The sequence below is a fragment of the Hippocampus guttulatus genome, chromosome 18 (genome assembly GCF_054856545.1).
Source record: "Hippocampus guttulatus isolate MCC_2025c chromosome 18, RoL_Hgut_1.0, whole genome shotgun sequence".
Lineage (NCBI taxonomy): Eukaryota > Metazoa > Chordata > Actinopteri > Syngnathiformes > Syngnathidae > Hippocampus > Hippocampus guttulatus.
Genome location: NC_141278.1, coordinates 3,240,894 through 3,257,989, shown reverse-complemented (window position 1 = coordinate 3,257,989; position 17,096 = coordinate 3,240,894). Strand labels below are relative to the sequence as shown.

The following is a 17,096-nucleotide window of genomic DNA, read 5'->3' as shown; positions in this document are numbered from 1 at the left end:
TTGGTCCGAAAAACGCGCCAAGTTGAAACTGGACAGTGGCCATTGCGTCATCTTTTCACTTGTAAGAAAGCAAGGCAGCCTTTTTATTGGAATGAATATTCATGACAAGTGACTGGTTTTCTTTTTAGGGAAAACAAAATTATAATTAATTTATGATTCTTGTACTTTATCTGACTGACGTTTTAAGAACTCAACAGAGGAGCATTAGCATCCTGAAACATGTTTTAAGTATGATGCGTGTTTACGCCTATAAAAACAAAAAGTGCAACCACGTTTCAAAATGGAGTAGGTCACTTAGCTCAAAAGGTAAAGCGGAGAGTTCAGTTACCTTCTCTTTGTCCCGCATGGACCCTTTGCCCAGAATGGACATCTTTGTGAGGGTGTCCTCCTGTAGCCTCTTTAATGAGTTCCCACGTGGCCCGAGAAGTTTGCCCACAAAGTTAAACTGCAGGAAAGAAAACAGAGAGTGGGGGGGGGGGGGGGGGGGTCAATCAAGCAGCTGTTTGCTCGAGATAAAGCGCAAAGACGCCCGCGTCTATTTGATGTAGATTTAACCTGAAGAAGCTTTTCACCGAAACTAATAAAACCTTTTCTTTGCATCCTGAGTGGGATCGATACAGGCGGTAAATCAACCGTATTTTGTCACCGTTTGGGGCTTTTGTTACACAAGAGCCATCCGAGTCACCGCCGATCGCATGTTGGTGATCAAATTGCCTCGGGTTACTGAATTACAGTCTTTATTCTCTGAATTTTCAGGAAGCACCAAGCGAAGATGGAACTCACAAGGTCGCTGCGTTAATGTCTGTGAAAGGAAGCCAAATGCTGTGCCATCACAATGCCAAGCAGCGCTGCGTTCAGAGACCCATCAAAGCGAGAGAAACCGTAACACTCGCCAAACCCAATTCCACTCACAGCCGGAGACGGTCAAAGTGAGACAAAAGATGGCCAAAACCTTTCTGACTTGTTCCACGGTCCCTTCGCCAGTGACTTATTCGGCCGTCTCCTTTTACAGCCAAAGTCATCAATTAGCTGGCGGGAGGTAACACCTCACCTCACCCTTTTTCTCATGTGTGCCTTTTGTTCGCTGAGCTTATTCAGAGGCACCTGCCAATTCCTGGCCGATGGCTTCGGGAGGGGAGCTTCAGTGATTTACTCTCGTACAGTAATATGTGCTTGGGTTATTTTTATTTGACAGTCCCAGCAAGGGCAGCGTGTTTGATCCATCGCGTGTTTCTGGAACTGTTTACAAGAACTGCAATTTCTGTGAATGTCATCTTACGCGGAGGACTTGATTGGAGGGAATACTCTGTGGGCTAATTCAAACCGAACGCAGGCGAGATAGGGTCAGTGTCCTCCTTCGAGATGGAGTCACCGTTGCAATAGTGACTGACGGATATTGTCGCCGTCCCATATTAACCTTGCCTCGCCGCTTTACAACCATGAGGACTTTTGAACATAATGAGATTCCCTGCAAGAGTGCGATTGCCCCATGTTCTGTTGAAGAACAAATGTCATGCTAACCGCTAAGCTAACGCGGAATGGGAGAGCTGCGAAATAAATAAGTAAATCCAATGAAGAGACAGTGTCAGGAAATGTTTTGAATGTGCTGAGTTGAAGCGATTCCCTGCACATTCATCATCCTGCACATGGATACAGCCTCGATCACCGAGCTGGACGGTGGGACGGAACGAGGATTTGCAGGGACACAGACAAAGTCATATTGAGCACACCTTTTCATTCTCCTGAAGCATCCGACACGGTGTCAAGTGAAGGGTGATGGATAGCAAAGGATTCTTGGGGGTGGGGACTTCATTCATTCATTCATTCATTCATTCATTCCGCAACCTACAGTAAAGCTCATTGCTGAAAGCATCAAGGGGGATGTGCATTTTCGGTGTTTTTGCACTCATAAAACTTCATTTGCAGAATTGAATCAGGATCTTGCATGGAGCCTTTCAGCTGAACGCAAACGAGAACCTTTTTCATGTGTTTTAATTATGAGTGGATGCGCATTAAATTTACAGGACCTCCTTTAACATGCGACGGCTTCTACTTGTTACATTAACGTATGAAATAATAATGCTATTTTGATCGATGCCGACAGAGAGAAATCGTATGTCCATGATTAAAATACTCAATATTCTCATTCGTAAGACGCACCGTCTGAGTTTGCGAACGTGGAGTGCGCAGGGGGTGCATGCAATTTCCTCGCTGCATTCAAAGCCACGTGACATCAGCCAATACGGTCTGAGCGGTAATACCATTTCTCATATGGAAAAATGATCCAAATATATGAGTCTTCCAAACAAATAAATCCCCCGCTGTTTATCATCGACAAAAATCTGTCCTGTGACTAATGCTTTCGGTATCATGAGGGATTATGTGACCCGTCTGGACTCGTATGATGTCACAGCGTCATGGGAGAGGATTGTGATGCTATGTTGGGAATCGGTCGCGGTAAAAGTGGATGTGTAGGGGAGGGGTGGGGGAGAATTACCAGAACCTCCACTTTCTTCGGATAAAAGCAGGGAGGGGGAGGAGTCATTTCTAAGCGTCATCTTGAAACCGGCGAAAGAACGTGCGGTGGCGCTTGCTTTATGGCTACGCCGCTGAAATCTTTTCATCATTCGCGGAATGGCTCACGGCTCGGCCTGGTGCTCAAAGAGAGTCCGAGCGGAGTCCGAGCGCTGAGGGCAGCAAGACAAGAAGGAGGGTCTTGGGATAAAATGGTTTCTTTCTCCAGAGAGGGAAGAAGACCACAGTACTGGAAAGAAACCAGTGGGACTCCTTTCGCCTTGCTAATGGGCCTGTAGTGCCTTCCGCCAAGAGATCCGGCGCACTAGCTAGCCACTACTCACCGTGCTTAGGTCATAAAAAGGAAGACCGTAAACGCGCAGACACTAATTTGTTGTCACGTTCATCTGGAGATGGGACAAACAGACTGATGATGGTGACATGAGACAGCAGGGTAAAAACAAACGAGGAGCTGACGGGCTGACGCAAAAACAATCCGAACTAAAACAAATCCGAGTTTCGACTTTGATGAAATGGCGCCAGGGAGAAAAATTCCCAGACGGATCAGGAAGAACGGAAATCAGGAAGCATTAACAACAACGCCAACAGATTCACTCCACATCCATCGTCCTTTTTTTTCTTTTAAGGTAAATGATGATTTCGGCTCAAAGAAGGATTCGTGACGAATACATTATGTCTTGTGGCAATTTTAAAAAAAAAACAACAGCTTCTGAGTTTTTTTTTGTTGTTTTTTTTAGAGGGTTTCTATGGCAGTCAGTTATAAAAGTTATCCCGCTACTAGCTCTTAAACAACAACATGGAATTTTTTTTTCCCCTTTCTCTTTTTATTGTATGAGAACAAGTTAAAATTAGTACTTGGTGCCATCCCCCCCACCCCATTTTGCCAAGAATTGAAGTTGTAAAACCAAATGGTAAAAAAATATATATATTCATTTTTACTTTAGGATGGAACTCATTACGGTACAGTTATTTCATCTGCACTTTTTATTTTAATTACCTCTACTTAAGTACAGTCTATGAGTGCTTTTACTACCTGGGGTTTAATGGAACGGCCATCTGTGCAGTGCACTTTCACTGGAAAGCAAAGAGCTCCTTTTGCACAAAGAAAACAAACACACACACGCGTACACATCCCGAAATGGTCATTTGGAAAGAGTTCCGCCATCTGAATGAATACCAGAGCCGAAAGTTGATGCTCAGCAACACAAATGAGAGTGAGAGGGGAAAAAAAAAATCAATTCAGATGAATGACTTTGCCATTGTTTCCTGCCAAAGAGAACAAATTGAATTTGTCTTCCCCCCGCGGTGGCTTGTTGAAGCTCTAAACACCGTATCAGTGGCTCCTCACCTTATCAAATATGTCAAAGCAGACGCTTTCAGCTGTGAAGCCGGACTCGATGCATCGAAAACACAAGCGTCGACGCTCATCGTCCCTTTTGTCCAATTAATTCAAGCCCTTCTTACATCTTATTTACAGTGGACGCCATGATCTGAATCTGTGACGGTTGCGACTTGGGTTGCAAACAAATTACGAGCACGGTCATGAGAATGTTTCCCGAGCAGAGCGCATTATCCACAGTCCACGCTTTAATTTTAGTCGCAGTATGGTACAGTAAACCTCCGAAACGCTCACACTCGTACAGAAGGACCTTCGGCTCGTCAATAAATCCAAGTTGTTGGAACGCCCACTGGTTGTTCAATAAGCCGAAACCGCAAACACTCATTGGCCAACATAAAGCGTGGCGTGACCTCAAACTGCAGTTGACCAATTTTCCATTGTGAGGCCCCGGCGGCAGTGCCCCCTTTTGCTTTGTAGCAGGGCACCGTCAATGTCTTAGCGCTAGCCCCCCCCCCCCCAAAAATGGCTGTTATTTACCTCGAGCAAGGAGAAATCTATCGCGAGAGGAGAGAAAATGAAATCGGCTGTGAGATAATTCCCCTCAATCTTATATTCATAAATATTCATAGACGTATGAATATGGTGAGACATCAAAGTGGCATTGATCAAGGTCATTGTAATAGAGATGTAGCGTGTGTGTGTGTGCGTGTGTGCCCGCGCACGCGACAGAAAGTGGGAGGAACAACTCCTGAATAGCGCTCTACTTACTACAGTAGGAACTAGGAAGGATATGTGACATCAAACAATAGTCAAGGCTACTGCAACAACAAAATATCAAGGGGCAGTGGTGAGGAACTGAAAAGCAAACTGGAGCAGGTTGCATTTGTCTATAAATAAATGCCGCACGTTCGGTGTGTCGGCTTACTTTAGGAAACTGCTTGACTGGTATCAAAACTTTCTGGCCCAGTTTCATGTTCTTGTTGATGACGACGTCGATGAACTTCTCTTCCTCCTTGCCTTCCTCCTTTTGAATCTTGTCGATTTCTGAAAGACAAAAGGAGACGTTATCGGCGGGTCGGTGTGGGTCATGTGATTGATTGATTCATTTTGTCAATTGGCTTCATTCCTAGAAACGTTGTATTATATACTCTGTTTCAATTGAACGTTCAGTGATTTTGATTTGCTCTATTTTATTTATTTATTTTTTTGCACCAAACTTTGCTTTGCTCAAATTTAGTGATAATTTACCGACCTCAAAGCCATTTTTCCAGTGTATTCGGTTCACATTTCAGCCGATATGAATTTACTCGGAAGGACCTTTACCGAGGCCCTTTCCGGTGCCCAGTGGAGGTGGACATTTGAGCATGTCCTTACAAGCTACAGCAAAAAAAAAAAATATATATATATATTGCTCCCGCCATCTTTTTCTTGTCGAGGCGCTGGACTGTGATGTATTTAGAGGCATAACCTTGAACACTTAATCAGATGGATAACAGCGGCCTTTCGGTGGTGGTAAAATGATTTTGCGGAAAGGGCAACTTATGAATGCGGAGAGCCAACGAGAAAAAGAAGAAAGAAAAAAAAAACTAATGGCAAGAGGAAGGGTGAGACGGAGGGCAAACTCCATTTCAGATTTGTTTCGTGTAGCATAAAAATGATTTAGGAAAAGATGACAGTGCCCCAAGCCACCAGTGTTTTATTATTATTATTGTTGTTTGGGTTTTTTGGGTGACTGTTTCATTTGCTGTGAAGGAATTTGAGATATGCCAAAAAGAAAGGGAAAAAAAAGTGCAAAAAATGTGTACGAGTGAAAACCGGCAGATCCTTCTTTCCATTTTATTCCTGTCACATTTTGACTGAGTAAAGTAAATGCTGACATGCTAGCACACGTGTGTGTTGTGAAAATTAATTTGCATAAAATTGATCACAATAAAAATATCAACAAAAGAATTCAAAATTTCACCTGAATAAAATTGTATTATTCAAAGACTCTAAAAATATTCTTAAAAAGGAGGGAGGGGGGTCATACATTTACATGTCACATTGTTAGTAGTATCGCATGAAAAAACTATAATATGAAAATGATGCAGTTTACTAGAGTAACACTATCATCTTACTAATTTATTCACGAAATAGTTTGTGAGTGCAATCTTCGCCGAAGGAAAAGGTCTTGAGAGTAAACTGAACGACAAAAGAAAAAAAAAGCCAGAATAATTCTTTTTCTCCTAACTGACCACCGTGAGAACATAGAAATCGAACGTTGTACACGTCGACGGAGCAACCACATACACAAGATTATTCAGTTATGCAAAGCCAGATGTGCAAATTGGATGCGAAAAAAAAAAGGTGAGGGGGCTAGTGATTAATCAATAAAGCTCCCGCTGCATTAATATTGCAGGAACTAATTACAATTATTTGAGAGGAGTCTCTTTTCTTAGGGGTTTTTCCCCCCCACCAAGGATAAAGGATAATTGAGCTATCAGGGAGATCAAGATATCAGAGCCCCAGCTTATAGTCAGGGTGGCGCAAAACAACATTCTGAGGAAGAGAAAAAAAAAAATTCAACAACATTAATATTAATGCATCACCTAGCAACATGCCCAGAGAGACTCCATCCTCTAGTGAGATGCGTCGCGGCTGAGATTGTTACCGAGACAAGTTTCGACTTCCTTTTGGCCCGCTTTTGCTCTCATCGAAGATTTGACCGGAAGAGAACTTTGCATTTCGAAACCGAATTGACCTCTGACTCACCCTTGGCCAGCAGGTGCAACCTAAACGCGGCTTCGGATCAGTTGTCAGCCGGTGGGCGCGAACACACCGCGCTTCTTCTGGGCGCCGTTTATTTAAAAAAAAAAAAAAAAAACTGAACTGTGCACCACCTCTGCATCATTAACAGCTGTTGTGAAGGAGGAGATCCAAACGCCGACGCGAGCATAATGCGTCTGTTGTGCTGAGGATTTTTTTTTTTTTTTTTTAAGGAGATTCTCCCGTGACTGCAAATGCGGCAATATTCTAATGTGGCCACTCGGAGAAGCACGACAAAGACCTTGAATGAATCGGCCTGTTGGAATGCTAAGTGGTGATAAGACGTTTAATAAAAGGCTGTAAAATTGTCTCCATATGGATGGATGAATAGATTTCAATGCAGCGGAATCTCTGAAGTCAAAGGTCCTAAAATTTGAGCTTGGCCTCCAAGTAACTTGCAAAATTTTGCAAGAAGATTTTTTAAATAGGGTAAAACGAATCCCCTAGTAATTTGAGTACCGTACCTTTGTTAACCTCAGTTAACCCTGACTACTTTATTGAGGGACTTTTTTTTTAACAGTATTGTACACGGCCAGGAAGAAGTCATGCCACCCCTAGCAACAATTATATGCAGGACGGTAACGCGCCACCACTGCGGTGAGAAGACCAACTTCAAAATAAACCTCACCTTACCAAAGAGGATATGAATGCATTGTGTGCTTTTTTTTTTGGAAGTCTTTCATGCACCAATAATGATACCCTGATAACATAATAAACGTAGTAATCGCTGTGCCTGAAAGGGTTAAAATATTATGTTAAACATTTGTTTTTACGACTTTTGGGGCATGGTCAAGTTATTTCTTTCATGTCGGACAAGAAGTGACCTCCTTCCCTGGCGATGCAAAACCTTGCGTGCTCTCTTAGCATCGGTGGCTAACCGGTGCAGCATTATAAATTCGTATGAATACAGCCAAAAATAAACATTTTCATCTTTTGTGAGGCCAATGTTCATAGCCGTGTAATGGATTCATTTTCCCCAGGTTACAAACTACAAAAATATTCTTCAAGGCAACCGCAACATTAATTTGGGTCTTGCGCTTTAAATGAATACACAAAAATACAAGAGATAGCGAACACATTGAAAAAAGAAACGCGTCAGGAGGCACGGACTCGGCATGCGACCTGCATTGTCGCTCAATGCAGCGGAACCGACTGGTGCTTTACAATTAGTTGCACATAAAACTGTTTCATGGCATATGTTTGGCGCATTAGTGTCTCAAGCTACAAAGTGGTGTTCATCTCACAGTGGTATTTATCCACGCGCCGTGTCTTCTGGCGATGCCTGCCTGGCGTGCAAAACATTTCAGCGGCAATAAAGACATGCTGACAGGAGGTAGAGTAGCATTCATGATCTCTTTGGTCGAGAATAATAAGAAAAAAAATGTTTGACATTTCAATTAAGCAACACAGCGAGGTGGGGTTTTTAAATTTTTTTATTCTTTTTTTTTTTTTTTGCACAGCCTTTGCCGCGAAAGTGCCGTCACATACAGTATGTTACCTCCCGGCCATGCTGCGCTCACTTCTAATCACGCGGCGTGACAAAGGGTGACACGTTATTTGGTGGTTGTTGTTGCTGAGCTGCGTTATCAATTGCAATGTGCATCTGCGGAAAAATAATTGAGTCGTGAGGGGGGAAGACACAGAGTTGCACCCTCACTACCCACAGTTCAAAAAAAAATAAAAAAAGTCAAATGAAACGCGGCGCAGAGTTTATATGTTACTCTTTAGTGCAACTGTTGCCGACAGACTTATTACTTTGTTTTGCAATGGAGCAGAAATGTCGCATTCATTATTCATCTGCAGAAAAAGATATACCTTAGCTAGAGAGAGGGGAGGAAAAAAAAAAAACACAAGCTACGTGTCCAAAGCAATGAATATTATGGACTCAAAATACCCATAATAACTATTTCTTAGCCGTTCACGTTATCTTATCTTCGAGCTAGGCCAAACCACAAAGAACTGGGTCGCTATTTTGTGAACCATTCCGACGCGCCAGTTTCACACGACTCCACTAATTTGGAGAAATCCTGGAGCTTAACCAGATTCGACAAGATTCCGGAGTGCTCGGCATGAAAGGCGTTGACGGATTTCCCAGAAAAGACCATATGACGCCTTTTTTTTTTTTAATTGACACCGTCAGGATTATTGGGTTTACTTGACACAAAGACGTCGCGGATCATTCAAGAACCAACAGCAGCATACCGACTTTCAAACTTATTACAACCCATGAAAATAAATGAATCCTTAGGGCCTCTTTTCCCGGTCTTGTTTGCAGCGCGAAGAGACAAAGCGTGCTTGCTTCAAGTTGTTTGTCAAAGTCACTTAAGAAAAACATTGAACTTTGTCAAGTCTTCTCACGGATTGCCAACCTATCATGGGAAAACTAGCTTTCTGTCTTCTTGGAGATCTCGGTGCTCCTTCTACACAAGTCGCACACCTCTAAATTTGGACTCTGCGGTATATTGTAAAAAGCCCCATCATTTAAAAAGAAGCAAATGATGAACCACCATAGCGCGGCAGAACGATGTCTGGCATATTTACATTTTCAAAGAGGGCAAACTAATGTACGCACAGCATGCGAGTAAAGCAAACGTTTTAAAAGGAGTGAGGTCATACATAAGTTCATTAGGGGAGAGATAACAGGGAACGCATGCGGTAAAAACCTCATTAATGCCGCGCAAAAACTGTATTTGCATAAGGCGATGCTTCCCCGCGTCTCTATAAATTAGGACAAACGAGCATTCATGTTTCTGTTGTTTGTCGGGCGAGCGTCTGCCAAAGGCTCGCAGGCGGTCTGGTCAGCGCCAGACACAGTTTGCCTTGCACACGTCTCAAGAGCGCCGCCCGTGCGACCGCGCGCGTTTTCGTCTGAATCGCAAAGTCAACGCCGTGATCCTCGAAAGAGAAAACGCGACCAAAACGGAAACTCCTCCGCTCACTCCTGTGCCGAAATAGTCATTTTCACTCCCCACTCCTCCGACGCCTCGACAAGGTCAGGCTGGCAGCAGGAATTCGTCTCGCCCCCCTAATCTGAAGATGACATTCTGAGCGGTCGGGGAGGCCCTCCCTCTCTCCCTCCCTCGTTTAGCCCGCGTCTCTCTTCCCCTCGCCGTCTCTGCAGCCCTGCCAGACTGGCTCTCGACTGCGAGGTAACGAGCCAAGACCCGCTTACAGTGTCGAGATAATGTCCGCGGATTAAGACAGAGAGCCCCCTGAGTGGTGCTTCCTTCATTTCAGACGGAGGCCCGTGAAGTGTCAGGGATCCATCCAGCTCGCAACAGACACCGTTGTCCGTCTTCTAAATCGCGCACGCGTGCGTAAAAGCTGCCGTTCGTAGCTGCGGCGATTGCAATTTCAGCGACATTTGTACTTGGACGCGACTGCCAGAATGGCTGCGGGCTTCCCGCTCCCGTGTGACATGGCGTCATCAACTTGAGAGCCGCGTTGTTTGATCAGCATTTCGAGAGTTGCGGGGTGAATTCATCTTGGCGCCTGTTCACTTGGAAGACACACTTTGGCGAAAGGGATTATCTCAAGTGTTCTCGACCTGCCAAAATCCTCACGCCTCATCTACCAAATCACGGGAAGCGGCGAAGGATCACGGGAGGAATGCGTGCGGCGTCTGCGCCACTCCTTGAGGTGTCGAAATAAAAAGTTAGGTTGCCAAGATTCTGAGAAGTTACGGTAAATTATCAAGACCGCCGTTTCTAACACGCCCGGGTGTGTTATTCCTTGTGCTACGAGCTGTTTCGTAGACGCGAGTCTTGTCGGAATCAAGAAAAACATCACTGAAAATTCAACTTTGAAATTCTGAATGCGGAATTAGCTTGCTCCTCAGGCGTCAGAAATAGGTTAATAGTATTCCAACAGTCCTGATCCGAACACGGCGTCATTAGATATTCTGTTTAAAGACATCAGAAATGAGCAAAGAGTCCCCCCCCCCCCGAACAAAGTCCCGCTCTCCAACTCGGACCGTTGACATTTCACTTCTTCTCCATGCTCGTTGCGAGGGCTTTCATTTTTTATTTGCGTGACGGCTTGAAAAACTGGGTACTGTTTACCAAAAAAATAAAACTCGCTGATTTTCCCACGTTTTGTCTAACAGGCATTTTTAATAAACACCGAACAAATTACAGTTGCCTTGGATTCTTCTTAAGATGACACAAAGCCACTAAGAAATATTCTGAAGGCTCCTAATTGTTTCTGATGACGGAATGGGGGTGTTTTGATTATTGTCTTATTTGATCAATACCGTGCAATCGAGTCAGAGTAAAGAGCGGCCGAGGCCACAAATCACAACCAGACGCTCGGCATGTTTGCAGCGGGGATTGTGAGGAGCAACAACAAATCTAACCGATCGCAAAGTTGCAACGCGATACGCATCACTAATAAGCGCAATTCGCAGCCAAACGGTGAACTTCATTTTCACTCGATTACAATCTTCATGGTCAATTCGCCAAATTAATCGACCTATCCCGACTTTGGGGACATCAAAAACGTGAATGATTGTTGTCTGATGTCTAAAATCAATTGGAAAATAGTCTGCCACTTTGGGGTCATCGAGGAGTCAAAACAAAAGTGGTTCTTAGGTTGGTGGAACGCTTTGCATTTCATACCTTACCGAAAACGACATCTCGAGTGCCCCTACCTAGGAAACTACCGTTCGCTCTCTCGAACCAACAAAGGAGCGCCCGCAGTCTATGATGGAACAATTATGCTGATTTAAAAGAAGAAAAAACACACAAGTGCAGTGTAAACCTACAGGGTGAGTTGCCGCGCACATAATGAGGAAAATGCAGAGCTTATACGACACAAGCGGCAAGTGGTGACTAATCACCGTCTCTGTTAAGCACAGCGCCGGCAAGCCTCCACTGCTTTGTCTTCATTAGGCTATCAGCACACCGCTGTGTACGACAAAATTGCAAGGCCAGAAGATGCCGAAAGTTCTGGATGCGGGGGTGGGGGTGGGGGAGCAGGCTTTAGAAAGAATCAAGCCCCAAAGATAAAAATCAACATTTGAATAATAAATCATCCAAACTGCCTTCTTTTTAGTTTCGACCTCAAGAAAAAAAGGAACCACAGGAAGGCCACCGCATCCCACAATTAAGAGGCGCTGATGTTTATGCTTTCGGGATCTTTTCCCCTAATGAAGTTACCCATAAAAACGTCATTAGGCTGTGAGAAAGGGGCCGGTGGAGGGGTCCGAGGATAAAACTGCGGGGCTTAATGAACATCGTTATCTCTACCTCATCGTCGGCAGTTTTATCAAGATACACGCTGAAATCATCATAATGAGCAGTTACTCCTTCACTTTCAAAGTCAAGCTTTCGCAGCATCCCAGGTTGGACGACCCACTGGGGATTAAATGGGTTGCGTCGAAAAACGCTGGATGATGAGTAGGCATCCATCCCTTTTCGATTCCGCTTCTCACGTGCAAATTTGCGGCAGTCTCGCGGGGGCGGGGGGTGGGGGTGGTCGACGTGCAAGATCCCGACTTGGTCGTCAGTCAATGACAGGGCGCATATAGAGATGGAAAATCTTTCACACTCACAATCGCGCCATCGCCGAGTGGCAATGGAACCATCGGCGCCTGCATGGATGTGAGGCGAGGCAACGATTGCACAGTCAGCCGCCTGATGATCTCTTAACTTGTCCCGCCACCGAGGGAACAGAGAAAAGAACGAATGAAGACGACAGTGAGAAAGGCCCTGTCCAGATAGTCACACTTCCCGCCTTGAGCGCCACAACTTCCTGTTGAGGTTGCGAGTGTGTAGGGTCTGGCCCCGCCCCTTTTGTTCCACACTTCGGCATCGTTGGCCACCTCAGCCGAAGGGGTCCAGTTGTGAGCCCTGGGATGCGTTTTCGACACAAAAAAAAAGATGGCAAAGACAGAATAATGTCAAAATGGATCAACCTAAGGGAGTATTTCCCATGAAGCTTTGCGGGGAGCCTCAAAGAAAAAGAGATGTTGGAAGGGTTGAGGGGGCGGTTAGCAGGAGGCAGCTGTGGGGGAGGCGGACGGTGCTCAGCGGGCAGTGGCCAGGCTGATGGATTACAGCGGCTCCCTCTCGGGGTAAATGGACACCACCGCCCCTCCCCTTTTTGAACGCCTCAGCCTGCATCGTCATTGAAACGTCTCCAAAGATGGAGGCGAACGCGCAGCTGAGCCGCTTAATCGGAGACGCGCGCGGCGAATACAAGCGGCAAAAGAGATTTTCTACACAAATCTGATATCCTCCTTGTCTGCTAATCTAATATCGTTTGTATGACAAGAGCGAGGCAGACGCTCATTGATTGAGTCAAGACTAATTGCACAGAGAGCCCAGATTGTTTTCAGAAATGCTCAATACGGACGCAAGTATTTGGATATCTGATCATTGCACCAGCTGTACAGCGACTGAAAAATGAAAGAAAATATGGAGCTGGCCTGCCCCTTTGCAGTCATAAAAACTTCTATTCTACTGGGAAGACTTTCAAAAAGATTTTCAAGTGTTTGTAAATTTTCTAAGGACCGATACCGATACCTCCGATACTGTACATCTGTACTCCTGCTCTCGCATACCGATTTAATCACCTGGGGTATTCTCAAGAAGCAGTCTTATCTTTGCCTTTACTCAGCTTGCATGTTTACCAGACTTGAGGGGGGATTCGGACCAGACAAAGCAAAGCACCTTTCCAGTCATATCCATAATAGCATATAAACACGTGATTTACTTTCCCCTTTACAATGAAACATATTGTCTATAAACGGCTAAAGATGGCCGCATGAAGCACCTCCACCACGACTGCCTCAAAGCGATCTTGCGATCAGCAGTAGGAAACTACAACAAATGAAGTCACGAAAATCTTGACCTGCTGCGCCGCGCTGAGTTGGCCTGGATCGACTACACCGCCACGGCTTTAGATGCACGGAACGGAGGCAGCATAACTGCCCGGGGGCGATCGCTTTCCTTTTTTAATGAGCTGTGCAATGCTAATGTACCATATTTACACCCATCGATGAATGAGGGTTTTGTGTGTGTGTGTGTGTGTGTGTGTGTGTGTGTACTATAATTGTTTTGTTTGTGGCGACCTGCTTGCGCATGTTTCAACAATTACCGTATTTCGATGACGGAGGCGATCTAATCCGTGTGCTAGCGATGCAGTCGGATTGGAGTTTATTCAACTTCTAATTTTTATCCGCCGTTTGCAAAGGGCCCGATTCTGACCTGAGGTTATGAGAATTCACGGTCATTTTCTTTTCTTTTTTTTTTTTTTTAACTCCTCAGGCTGCCATAACCCCCAGTTGCGTATCCGTAGCTTGTCTTGCGCTTTTAGCGCTTACATCGCAAGGGATCATCACTGCCTGGCGCGGCGCAGACGAAGCGCTTTGAAGGGCCGACCGTTCGCTGCGGTTGCTTCGGCCAAGCCTGCGATTAAAGGTCACGCTGCTCAAGAGTGCACTCCGACTAAATAAATAATGAGAGGAGGGAATGTGCAGAGCAAATGAACTCGACGCCCGAGCACCTCGACTCATTGCTTCCATGTCAACATGACGCCGCGGCGACCAAAGTCTTCGACATTTATCCCCCCCCCCCCCCTTCAAACTACGTTCATCAAGTGTCAATTGACCCACTCAAATTACAGCCAGCTCAATTCCAACTACTCTAGGCCCTCTTATTAAAAACATAACGATATGTTAAATCAGGCGCAAATAACTGGTCAGTCAGTTCATCGAGTCACCGTTTTCAGCAATCCTTTCAGGAGATAATGGATCTCATCGGGCCGAATCCCACCCGGTTCTCTTCGTACTGTCCTTCAATTAGCGGGCCTAATTGTCACTTTCAGTTTTCCGTCAGCCCTAATTTTGCAGGAGAGCTTTCTGGAAATTTGATTTAAAAGGCTAAATTGTCTCTTTCGGTGTTGGGTCGACCCGACTGATGGAACTAATGGTGGATTAATTGGCTGTAATTTGCGAAAATAAGCATCCCTGCTCAGTCGGAGATGGATTAGCATATTTGCTTAGCATTTTGCCGCAGGTTGCCAAATCGGAACAAAAGGTTCTCTATTTTAGTCCGCCTTTCTGCGTGATTAAATCATTTGCGAGTGTTTATAAGGTGAGATGGTGTCAGCCTGTTGATTTCAAAACTAGCAGGGAGAAAGTCCAATTTTAGGGAAGCGAAAGCCGATATTCGTCCAAGACAAACGCAAACGTGATGAAAAATGTATGCGCTTTGGTGGTCTACTTGGTCAAAAGTCCGAGTCGACCTCCATCTTTATGAAGGTGATCGAATCACGGCACATTCTTTAGTGGCGCAGTGGATTCTTCTTGCCTTTAATCCAGTCCCATAGGAGACCGTATGAGTGAACAAGCGCCGGAAAATAATGGCTGGGCGTCACTGGACCAGCCTGCGGGTAGAGATTAAGGAAATGAAAAAGGAGTTTGCCCAGTTCTTTGCGTCGCTCACTGTTTCATTATCGACCGGCGTGCCAGAGGGGACGACGCTTTGGCTCGCAGCACCTGTGGCTTCACCAGACGCACCGACTTCCTCAGTAAACAATATCGGGATGGAGAAGATTTTTTTAATTTATTTATTTGTTTTTTAATGACATGGGCCACGGGAACGCGTGTCGTTTTTACCGGCTCGGCGCGCGGGTGTGTTACCAGTCGCGACGTGAGCAGTAAAAGGTTGGCAGACTGTTTTCATGCTCATCTGAAGTGTGGAACTTCGAAAAGTTCTGTCAGCATGCCGCCCGCCTTGATGTAAACTCTTCACGATCTCATCGTGAAGATGGTATCGATTCGCCGGCCGACAGCAGTCGCGCGATGATGCACCGGGTGGGAAATGGAAGTCGGCGATTTAAATAATAGAAAGATGTTGCGCATACAGGAGCCTCGTTACTTTGCCGTCTTGCGGGAGTCGCTAATTGTTTGTCCGTTCAGAGCGGCTCGAGTACGGACTGAGGCGCAGCAAGCGAAGCTGAAAGGTCTAGAAGAGCGATTCCCATCCACTGTGCCTTGCAACTAAAAGAGTGCGCGGGTTGACGCCGACTTCCATCTCTCGCAGCCGCCGCCAGGCTGTCGGGAAGATGAAAATATGCCTGGCTTCATTTAGCGCTGTGGGCGTCCTGTGGCGAGAGGTGGCAGGTAAAGCTAATAGAGCACTCTGGGCCACAGTGGGGCTGTTGACTCAGCAGTGCCGCCGGCTGTCTCTCCAGGACGCCTCAGTTTGATGACAATCTCACAGAGGCCGCAGAGGGCAAATAGAGACCCCGGGGGGAGGTGAGAGGGGGGGGGGGGGGGCATCACCTTCATGCTGTGATTGCTCGGTATTTAAAGTAAACATTATTTCAGATTCTTCCACAAGCAGAAGCGTACATCTTCAATGCTGCGGTTCAACTAATATTTCGGCGTCAGGTGAAATATAGTTGGCGTTTTCCCTCAAAGTGATGGAGACTGGGAATGGAAAATCTGTCACTGAATGTTCTGACCTCCTCAATGCCAGTACGGCTTTTGAAGTCGATCAATCACTCTGTGCTCCTCTGTGCAGTGTTGCCGTAGTGAGCACGAAAAACTCACAATAATCTATCTTTAAAAAGAAAAAAAAAAAGTACCGCATTCAATTCTCTCCTCATCTCCTCTTTCAATTAGAACCGCTTCAAACAACAAAGAGGAGGCAGAAAAGTGGTTCGGATTGTATGACTGTCTGTGTCTTACGTGTTGTGTCGTATTATTTTGTTATTATGACTTCAAGATGGCGCCGCGAGAGTGGCTGCCTGTGCAGCAGCTCCTATATTTTGTTCTTCTACTTTCTTCCTTTCAGAACTTTGCTGCTGTAAATTGGGAATTTCTCCATTGTGAGATGATTAAATGTTATCTGATTCTGATTACTAGTTTCTCAAAACGACAGCCATTATTGAGGAAAGCATTTCCGGCATCACTGGCGATGTATTGCAAAAATATACAACAGGCCACATTTAAATATCCTCGACAGTAATTGAAGTAGGTTTTTTTTTTTCCCTGTAACGCACTCACTTAAATTCTTAATAACTTGTTGATCCAATTTTTTATTTATTTTTTAGCGTCGTTTGTAAGCAAGTATTTGCATGAAAGTAATCACATATTTTTGCTGCTAACCGAAGGTCCCAAATCCATCTGGAGCTGTCAGTCGAGCCCAGCAATAAGAAAGATCCGGCAGCTGCGCTGACTGACGGAGAGGAAATTGAAGTGTCACATCAACATTTTAACCATATTCTGCTGCCTGTTGTCACCCATCGGCGTGTTTCTTCCATCAAGTTATCCCGAAAAGCAAGAACAACAAAAAGGGAGGGGCAACATCAATATAACAAGGATTGTCCCCCCCCCCCCTCCACCCACATCAGAGCATCTTAACCACTCATTGCTCCATTCAAATGTCCTTTTGAGATGTAGGCCACC

At 45.2% G+C, this 17,096-nt stretch overlaps 1 protein-coding gene across 4 annotated transcripts in view; it reads right to left on the bottom strand.

The window, feature by feature from the left end:
- khdrbs3 (KH domain containing, RNA binding, signal transduction associated 3) overlaps window positions 1-17,096 on the bottom strand; it is a 96,370-nt gene that overhangs the window by 65,508 nt on the left and 13,766 nt on the right. For 3 of the 4 annotated variants that reach the window (XR_015103631.1, XR_015103630.1, XM_086136078.1), the window contains exons 2-3: window positions 4,800-4,918; window positions 329-445 (exon numbers count right to left, since the gene is read on the bottom strand). Coding sequence is in view for 2 of the 4 variants with exons in the window: in XM_086136078.1 (XP_085992204.1) it covers window positions 329-445; window positions 4,800-4,918 (236 nt within the window). In the remaining 2 variants the exon portion in view is untranslated. Of the gene's footprint in view, window positions 1-328; window positions 446-4,799; window positions 4,919-12,230; window positions 12,529-17,096 lie in introns of all 4 variants that reach the window. The other variant, XM_086136079.1, reaches the window with a different exon arrangement.